General features: G+C 46.4%; 2 protein-coding genes across 2 annotated transcripts in view; one reads left to right on the top strand and one right to left on the bottom strand.

Annotated features, from left to right (window-relative positions):
* The window catches only part of PTER (phosphotriesterase related), a 45,500-nt gene extending 44,396 nt beyond the window's left edge, over window positions 1-1,104 (top strand). The window contains exon 5 of the mRNA XM_042472440.1: window positions 1,028-1,104. Within this exon, the coding sequence (XP_042328374.1) occupies window positions 1,028-1,046 (19 nt within the window). The 3' untranslated portion in view covers window positions 1,047-1,104. The remainder of the gene's footprint in view (window positions 1-1,027) is intronic.
* C1QL3 (complement C1q like 3) overlaps window positions 1-8,804 on the bottom strand; it is a 12,089-nt gene extending 3,285 nt beyond the window's left edge. The window contains exon 1 of the mRNA XM_042472443.1: window positions 7,715-8,804. Within this exon, the coding sequence (XP_042328377.1) occupies window positions 7,715-8,314 (600 nt within the window). The 5' untranslated portion in view covers window positions 8,315-8,804. The remainder of the gene's footprint in view (window positions 1-7,714) is intronic.
* Window positions 8,805-9,493: the final 689 nt, after the last annotated feature.

The following is a 9,493-nucleotide window of genomic DNA, read 5'->3' as shown; positions in this document are numbered from 1 at the left end:
CAATGGCTGGTGTCTGTATTAACCTCAGTTCTATACTCCGTGTGCTACCTTTATGGTCCCTCTGCCTCTTTTGTTGTTGTTGTTGGTAACCAATGTAATTTCTTTTTGAAGGCTATAAGGGCAGTCTCAGAAGACTCCTAAGTGCATTGATGTCCATGTTAAAGGTGTCTCAAAATTAAAACAATTGTGGTGTGCCTTACATAAGTTTCGTGATTGTTCATTTCACTGGGCTACAGTGGTATAAAGAGGACATTAAAAGTGTGAAGAAAACAATTACGTTATAGTGTCAGCACTTCTATATTTAAAGTAACTATTAAGGAAGACAATGTGTTACATGGGAGTCCTTGAAATATTCAATATAAGTTGCTCTTGGATGAAATCCCCCCCCCAATGCAAGTTGTATACACTTACAGCACTAATAATGTTTTTCTACAGCACAGGGCTGAATCTGTAATATTTTGCTCTCTTAAAATTTATCCAGAGACCCCAATATTCTGTACATAAAACTCTGAAAGTGTATAGTCTCTCAACATTACAAGACCAAATCTCCCCCTTCCTCACATACATGCATCAAACTTCTCACTAATTTCATTAAAAAAAATTGCTTAAGGATTTCTTATAACTGCATGAATACAAACCGAGTTCTCTACTGCATGATCAATATTTGTCCGTTCCGTTTGTATAGTGCCTATATTAAGCAATTTATAAATGTCTGGGATTATGTACTTAAGTCATTCTTCAGGCTTATTTTAATATTTATGACCATAAAAATATGTTCACATGCAATGTACTGTATTCTATTTTTATTTCCATCAAGGATAAGAAGAAATGATGCTTTTTAATAACCAAATTTTTTGAGGGGGAAAAAAGTTTTGAGGGGGCAGACGTACGTGTGAGACATGACAATGGACTGCCCTGTGTTTAATATTTAGTGATGTGATCTGAGATTTAAAGCCCGTATTTCTGGTAGAGGCATTTGCTAATTTGATTAATTACTGCTGAAGTCCTCATAATTTCATTTTTGCAGCACGTGTGAGAAACCATAAACAAAAGGTTAAGTGGCATATCAGATTAATTTACCAGCCTCTGATGCTCCCATCTGTGATCCTGCTTTCAACACAAAGCTGAAGTGACTGAAAGGGCTCTCATCTGGTTACGGTACACTGGTATTCCCCAGTACCTCTGCTCAGCAATTTCAGCTTCATTATTCCTCCTTTCAGGAAAAAAAATCCCTTCAATCTCACATGCTTTGCACAGACACAAAATCTCACACACACACACACACCAGCTTTTGTGAAATCTTGGTAGAATGCAACAAAACTACCTAGTAAGCAAATAGTAAAGGCAGAGTGGGTCTCTAATATTCTGGGGTGTTTCTGCAAACTTGAAAGCAGCGAGCATTGAGCTTTCGGGGAAAGAAAAACAGTACCACTTATGCTTTCTGTAGAGCAGCTGGCACACTATTGGCATAAATATTTTCTAAGAATTGTACAACTCTGTAGTACTGTCTGAAAAAGACTGGAAAGGCTATTACACATATTTGGCTTCTAATCTTTCAACAAATAACACAGGCTGATCATACTACTTTTTAATCCCACTTTTGTGGAATTAAATACATCTGACAGTGTATGTGTCCATAATGTTTGTTATGCTATATTTTTATTCACAAAGCATTTTCCTGTGATTTTGCAACACCAGAGCTCACCTAAACACAGGGTTTTTTTCCTTCTTACTCCACGGAATTATCAAACTTGCTTACACTGACAAAAGTAATTATAACGAATGCTAACAATTATATAGACGCACTAGGCTCTCTCTGTAACACAGACACACTGTAACGCTATGTTGACTAATTGGAATTGATTGTTCCTATGTCCCACTAGGCTCTCATGGTCTTCAATGTTAACCTTATGGAAACACGGGGTGGGTGAAGGGGTATAAGGGACCAAGGTTTCTGCTGGTTTGTCTGGATTTGGATTTATTTGCCAATAATTTGGAAGAACGCAAAAAGACCAACAATGTTGGCACACAAAGGATTGTTATAGGAGGTAAAAAGAGGGGAAGGGTTGCTAGAGATGCATTTATTTTATTTTATTTCTGTGCCAGCTCTCTCCAAGGAAGGGAACTAAACTGGCTTACAAGATAAAAGGATCGCAAAAATGTCACAGTGTTTTTTAAAAAAAAAACAATTAAAATCATCTATTTTTAATTTAATAATATAAAGTTAACATAAAAACATACCCTGCTGGGATTTTAAAAAAAAATGCAATGAGAGGATAGGTTAGTAGTATGCCAAGAGTATAAAAATGAGCCAGTTACAGATTAGTGCCAATACACTTGTAACAAAATGTATGTGTAATTGTCAGAAATCAGGCCACTAGTATACAGTGGGGCTTTCCTCTAGATAGGTGTGCATGGGTTGTACTGTAACACAATCCATATGGATGTTTGTTCAGTCCTCTGTGATATACAGTGGGGCACAAGAGATGGTATCTAACTTCACAGGTTAGCAGTCGTGGTGGTGAGGAGGCTGAGGTTGCGTTGTTAGGCTATTACCACATTATATGCCCCTACCCAAAGCCTCCCCAATATTTCTTATTGGAGCCCACCCCAACATCTCCACTTAAATCTTTTTATTTTGCTGAAACAGTCTCTTGCTGCTCAATCCTCTTCCCTTTCAAACTGGACACAGTAATGTGTGGAACAGCAAATTAAAGGGGAAACACTAACAACCATCAAGCCAACATGGTGTAGCGCTTTGAGCATTGGACTTTGGAGAGCAGGGATCAAATCCTTGACCATGGAAACCTCACTGGGTCACCTTGGGCATGTCACGCCTTCTCAGCCTCAGAGGATAGAAATGGCAACCCTGCTCTGAAGAAACTTGCTATGGAAACCCTGTGACCTTAGGGTTGCCATAACTTGGAAATGACTTGAAGGCACACAGCAGCACCACTAACAACTCTGCTGCTGCCAATTTCTCTCAGTATAAGTTCTCCAAAAAGGCCAAGATGATTCCTCCAGCTTCTCTTTTCAAGCCCTTGGATGACCAGACACCCTCCTTTTTTGCAGGATGCGTCCTACATTTCAACCTTCTGTCCAGAAAGAATTCCAAAATGACCTCCATTTTGAGCACGACTAAGCAACATGAATTGATATTTCTAGGAGTGTTTTTAGCTTTTGTTTGTTGAGGGCCTCCATTTTTTCCCTTGAATGCCCTACATTTTATGGTGCCTTGTCCTCCTTTGTGGTTTAAGATGGTAACCCTGCCTTGGGATGCTCTCTGGAGGGCAACCCAGTAGTCCCCACTTCTGTGTAACAGACAAGCCTAGGCTTCAGGGCCCACATACATTGCTATGTCTCTCCCCGAAAGCAAGCCCCAGTCTGTACAACTAGCAAGTGTGTGTAAAAATGTCACCTCAAAGTCCCCCAGAGTTTAAAATATTAACTTTTTTGTTGTTCCAAACCCCAAGTTTAGGGGCTGAGTTTAAAAACCAGACTTTCTAGTCAGGTGGGAGCTGTTCTTCCATTTTTCCTCCTCACCCAGCTTCCCACTTTTCTTTGCCCTCTTGAAGGACTTTCTCACCATAAGTGATTTTGACAAAACCTCCCCACAATTTTCCTTTCAGTAATTGCCAAACTTTGGCCCTCCAAATATTCTGGACTTCAGCCCCCAGAATTCCTGACAGCGGCCCATGCTGGGAATTGAAGCCCAAAGCAGATGGAGAAGCCAAGTTTGGGAACCAACCACTTGTAGAAAGGCTTTTTTGGTTACCACTTTTAACTGCCATAGAGCAATCCTACAGAATCCTGGGATTTGTAGTTTCATGAGGCACCAGAGCTCTGGCAGAGAAGGCTAAGGACCTTAAAACTAGAAACCCCAGGATTCCATAGGATGGAGCCACAACACTTAAAGTGGTGTCAAACTGCATTATTTCTACAGTGTAGATGCACTTGTGAGAATAAGAATTAGAATTCTAGCAGAGAATTCTGAATGCTGTAGAAAACTGCAAATCCTAGGAGTCCATAAAAGGAGCCATGGCAGCTAAAGTGATTGTAGTTGTTGTTGTGCTGTACAATAACTGTATTGTGTAAAAGAGACCAGAGGGTTGCAGCTTTATTTTCAATCTAGCCACTTACTTCCTTCAACACAGCCTTTATTTTGGTGTGGGTTGTGTGGCCGCCTTAGAAATCATTAGGTTACTATTCCTATGATCCCTGCCTAGCCTTAGGCAGGTTAAGGACGATGGAGATTGCAACCCAACACCCCATCCTTGCTCTACAGAAGACCTAAGCACTCTTTCCTGGCTCCCTCAGCTGGCAATAGTGCAGAAATAATGCACTTTGGTCTAAACACCCTGCAGAAATAATCCAGTTCGAGACCACTTTAACTGTCATGGCTTGGTGCTAGGGAATCCTGGGAATTGTAGTTTGTTGTGGTACCAGAACTCTGTAACAGAGAAGGTAAATATCTCACAAAAGCTACAGTTCACAGAATTCCCTAGCACTGAGCCAGGGCAGTTAAAGCGGTCTCGAACTGGATTATTGCTGCAGTGTGTTCTGGACCTTGGTCTTGTTTTTGTTTGTACTGAGCACAACAACCTGAGCAGCACAATGGAGACCAGGGTTCAGTTCCCAGCTCGGCCATGAAACCCCACTGGGTGACCTTGGGCAAGTGACATGCTCTCAGCCTCAGAGGGAGACACTGGCAAACCTCCTCTGAAGGAATCTTGCCAAGAAAAACCTGCGATAGGTTTGCCCTTGGGTTGCCATAAGTCGGAAATGACTTGAAGGCACACAACACCAACAAGTGCCTGAGTGGCCAAACCCCATAGTGCAAACCTAGAGGGTAAAGTGCCAGAGTATTGTGGCCCCCAAATGCCTCGTTTCTGATTCCAAGGATAAGGCAAGGAAAATAATTGTTGTTGTTGTTGTTGTTGTTGTGTGCTTTCAAGTCGTCCCCAATTTATGGTGAAATTCTCACAAGATTTTCTTGGCAACCTTTTCATTCAAAGAGGGTTTGCCATGACTCTCTATGGCAGGGTGACCAGATGTCCTCATCACCAAGGAGGAGGACAAGGCACCGCAAAGTGTAGGCCATTCAAGAAAAATGTAGGACATGACCAAAGCAAAGCAAAAAAACGCTCACAGACATATAAATCCATGCTACTTGGTACTGCTCAAAATGGAGGAACTTATGCAGTTCCTCCCGGACAGAAAGTGGGCATGTAGGATATGTCCTGGGAAAGGAAGACGTCTGGCCACCCTTCTTGAGGCCATATGCTTTTTTTAGGGAGTAGCACCCCAATCTCCAATATACACTTCTACTTTTCATTTACTATATAATGTGTGTATACACATACACACACACATACATACATACACATATATGAATCTCCAATAGACACCTCCATTTTTATATATCTATATACGTACTGTATTTCCAATATATACCTCTACATTTTATATACTATATATATATATATATATACACACATACACATCACCAATATACACCTCTACACACTCTCTCTCTTTCTCTCTCTCTCTCTCTCTCTATATATATTGTACTCCAATATACACATCTACTCTTTATATACTTTATATGTTGTATCTCTAATACACCTCTCTCTCTCTCTCTCTCTCTCTCTCTCTCTCTCTCTCTATATATATATATATATATACACTGTATCTCCAATATACACCTCTTACTCGTTCAACTTTTGCCATACAGGCAAAAGTGAGGAGATATAGGCCTCCCTTTCCCTGCACATTTATAGCTTTTTCTCACTACTTTGAGCACAAACTGTAGGACAGTCTCAAAAAATGTAGGGCATGACACCCCACCCCCGAAAAGCTAAAAATGCTCATAGGAATATAAATCCATGCTTCTTAGTAATGCTGCTCAAAATGGAGGGCCTTTTTGCCATTCCTCCTGGACAGGAAGGCTGAAATGTCCTGGAAAAGGAGGACCATGGCGGCTGAGAGAGTGTGACTTGGCCAGGAAGGGGGCTTCTTATCTATGTGTTAGAACAAGAGTCCTGCTTGCTTGTTCCTCCCTCAGCAGCTTCCCCACCATTTTGTGAGGCAGTGCCAAGGAACCCTATGGGGACACTTCCTCTCAGCTCTAATACCCCCATATTTTTCCTCAATTTCCCCACTTCTTCCTTTCCCCGCCTTCTTCTTCCAAGAAGACCTGAGGTGAGGGCCTAGTTTCGTAAAACACTGCTGTGCTAGCAAGTTTTGTTGTTTTTATTAAGACTTTATATCCCAACATCCCCTGTTTCTGTATCAGGGCCAACCATCCATGCATCTGAGGAAGAGAAGGATAAAATCCCCAAAAGCATTGTGGTGGTGGTGGTGGTGGTGTGATTTCAAGGCGTTTCAGACTTATGGCAACCCTGAGGTGACCCTATCATGGAGTTTTCTTGGCAAGTTTCTTCAGAGGAGGTTTGCCATGGCCATGCTCTGAGGCTGAGAGCGTGTCACCCAGTGAGCTCCCATGGCCAAGCCTCAAACCCTGGTTTCCAGAGTCGTTGTTGTCCAGACCACTCAAGCCACGCTGACCAGGCCATGGCAAACCTCTGAACCACGAAATGTAGGACAGTCAGGGAAAATGTAGGGCATGACCCAATTAACAGCTGAAAACACTCATAGCAATATGCATTCATGCTTCACAGTCATGCTCAGAATGGAGGACATTTTGAAATTCCTCCTGGACAGAAAGCTGGAATGGTGGGCATGTCCTGGAAAAGGAGGACACCTGGTCACCCTGCTGGAAGCCATATGCTTTTTTAGGGAGTACCACCCCAATCTTATACACTTTGCCAAAAGGAAAGAGATACAAGCCTAACTTTCCTTGCACAATTATGGCCTTTTCTCACTACTTTAACTGCCCTGGCTGTTTCCTAGGGCATCTTGGGATTTGTAGTTTGGGGAGCCACTTTGGCAGAGAACTCTAAATGCCCTTGTTGTTGTTGTTGTGTGCCTCCAAGTCTTATGGCGACCCTATCCTGGGCTTTTCTTGGCAAGATTTGTTCGGAGGGATGTTTGCCACAGACATCCTCTGAGGCTGAGAGAGTGTGACTTGCCCAAGGCAAGTGGGGATTCGAACCCTGGTCTCCAGACTACACCATGCTACAAAACTACAAATCCTAGGAGTCCATAAAAGAAGCCATGGCAGTTAAAAGGGGTAGTAGAGCCGAGTAGGAACTGTATTGTCTACAAAAGGGTTGCTTTCAATCCAGCTGCTTCCTTACTCCAACGTGCCCTTCACCTGCAGATTAGTGTGTGGCCGCCTTAGAAACCATAAGGTTACTATTCCCATTCTCCTTGCCTAGCCTCAGGGATGATGGGAATTGCAACCTCATCCTTACTCTACAGCCCTCTTTCCTGGCTCCCTCAAAGTGCAATAAAACAGCTTGACACCAGTTTAACTGCCATGGCTGTATCCTACAGAAATCCTGGGACTTGTAGTTTGTTGCGGCCCCAGGGCTGTCTCTTTTAAGTCTTTGTCTGGCTTTTTGCTATGGGATTCTGGGAGTTGGAGTTTGTTGTGGGCCCAGAGCGGAGCGGAGCTACAAACTCCAACTCCCAGAATTCCATAGCAAAGAGCCAGAGAAGTTAAAGCGGTGCCAAAGTGGGTTATTCCTCCAAGGCGGATGCAGCCCTTGAGGGATCTGGAGGGGTGTGTGTTGTGGTTGTGGTTGCGTACCTGGTTGTTCTTGCAGAGGTCTGCCCACATGGAGGTGCCGTCCCCGCCGCGCATGAGGACGTGGTAAGTGAAGAAGTAGATGCCGGGGATGGAGCAGGTGAACTTGCCGGAGGAGGGGTCGTAGTGGTTGCCCAGGTTGGTGACCACGTCGTCGAAGCGGAGCACCTCGTAGCCCTCGTGCTGCCGCTTGAGCCCCGCGTAGAAGGCGATCTTGGGGACGGTGCTGTAGGTGGCGGCGCTGATGGCCCCCGCGGCGTTGAGGCCCGGAGCCCCCGGGGGACCAGGCAAGCCTTGCCTGCCCGGCTCGCCCCTTTCCCCCGGAGGACCCACGGGGCCCGGAGGACCCGGCTCCCCGGGGGGCCCTCTGGGGCCGGCCTTCCCCGGGCGCCCGGACTCTCCCTTGGGCCCCTGGATGAAGGTGGGCAGGGACTGCATGAGGCCCCTGTCCGGCGGGGCGGCGGAGGCGGTGCTGGGGGCCTTGGTGCCCCCTCCGTAGGGGTCGCAGACCATGCGGCAGGTGCCCAGCATCTCGTAGTGGGCGGAGGAGGGCCCGGCGGAGCTGACCAGGACCGGGATCAGGATGACCAGCAGCAGGACCATGACCACCCCCAGCGCCCCCGCCGCGATCAGCCGCCGCCTGCTGCCCACCAAGCGGCTCAGGGCGGCCGGGCGATCCTCCTGCCTCCCTTTGGACAAAATCTTGATGGCCGGACGAGATCCTCTCCGGGGAGAAATCCTGGCGGGGCGGCAGCCTCCCCGCGTCCTTCGGGGTCAGGGGGGGGCAGGCAGGGGCTCCCGGCGGGGAGGGCTCCAAGGGGGCTCCTCCGCTTCGCCTCCGCAGCCGGACCTTCCTCCCTCCCTCCTTCCACCTGTGGCTCCTCGGCTCCTCTGGCGCACGTTTTATGCTCCTGGGGGGCGATCGACTTTTTTACCCCTCCTGCCCCTGGCTCCCTCTTCCTCTCCTCCTCCTCCTCCTCTTCTTGGTCGCTTCTCTCGAGCCTTTCCTGAGGTTGCGCTTTTTCTTCTTCTTCTTCCTCCTCCTCTCCTCCTCTTCCTCCTCCTCTTCTGCTTCTTTTCTTCTTCTCCTTCTTCTTTTCCTCCCACCCTTCACTCACTCACTCACTCATCCTTCTTTCTGCAGCCAGGCCAACAGCTCCAAAGTCCTGAGAGAGAGAGAGAGAGAGAGACGGAGAAGGAACGAAGGAAGTGGTGAAGGAAAGGGCAGCCTCAGCTGCCTGCTTCTGCCGAAGCCAAAGGTTGACCAGCCTTGATGCAGCCTTCTCTTCCTCCCTTCTTTCCTTCCTTTGACAGGCGCCCAGAAAGAGAGACCCGCCGCATCCACACAGAGAGCGAGAGCGAGAGAGAGCCAGGCGCGGCGAGGGCCAGGCAGAGAAGGAGCGGCCAAGGCGGCAGGGGCCTCTTTTATAGGCGCCCAAAAGCGCAGGGGAAAGAGGAGCTGCCTTGGCATCTCATCCCAGCAGCATCTGCTCCTCTCAGCCCACTCAGCCCCAGAGTTTGGCATCTCCCTGACAAGTGTGGGGAAATGTTTTCCTCCCCTCTTCCCCCATTCTCTTCTTTCTTTCTTTCTTTCTTTCTTTCTTTCTTTCTTTCTTTTCCTCCTCTCCCTCCTTCCCAAGCATTTCCCTTCCTCAGCCCCTGAGAGTGAGGACAGCTTTGCTTTTCTGGGGAAGATCAAGGATGGAGGTTAGAGAAAAAGAGAGAGAAAGGCTGCATCCGCACTGCAGAGCTAATCCGGTTTGGAGACACTTTAACTGCCAT

This window comes from Sceloporus undulatus, chromosome 6, assembly GCF_019175285.1.
Source record: "Sceloporus undulatus isolate JIND9_A2432 ecotype Alabama chromosome 6, SceUnd_v1.1, whole genome shotgun sequence".
NCBI classification, from domain to species: domain Eukaryota; kingdom Metazoa; phylum Chordata; class Lepidosauria; order Squamata; family Phrynosomatidae; genus Sceloporus; species Sceloporus undulatus.
The sequence above is the reverse complement of the archived record's forward strand: the minus strand, read 5'-3'. Positions and strand labels throughout refer to the sequence as shown.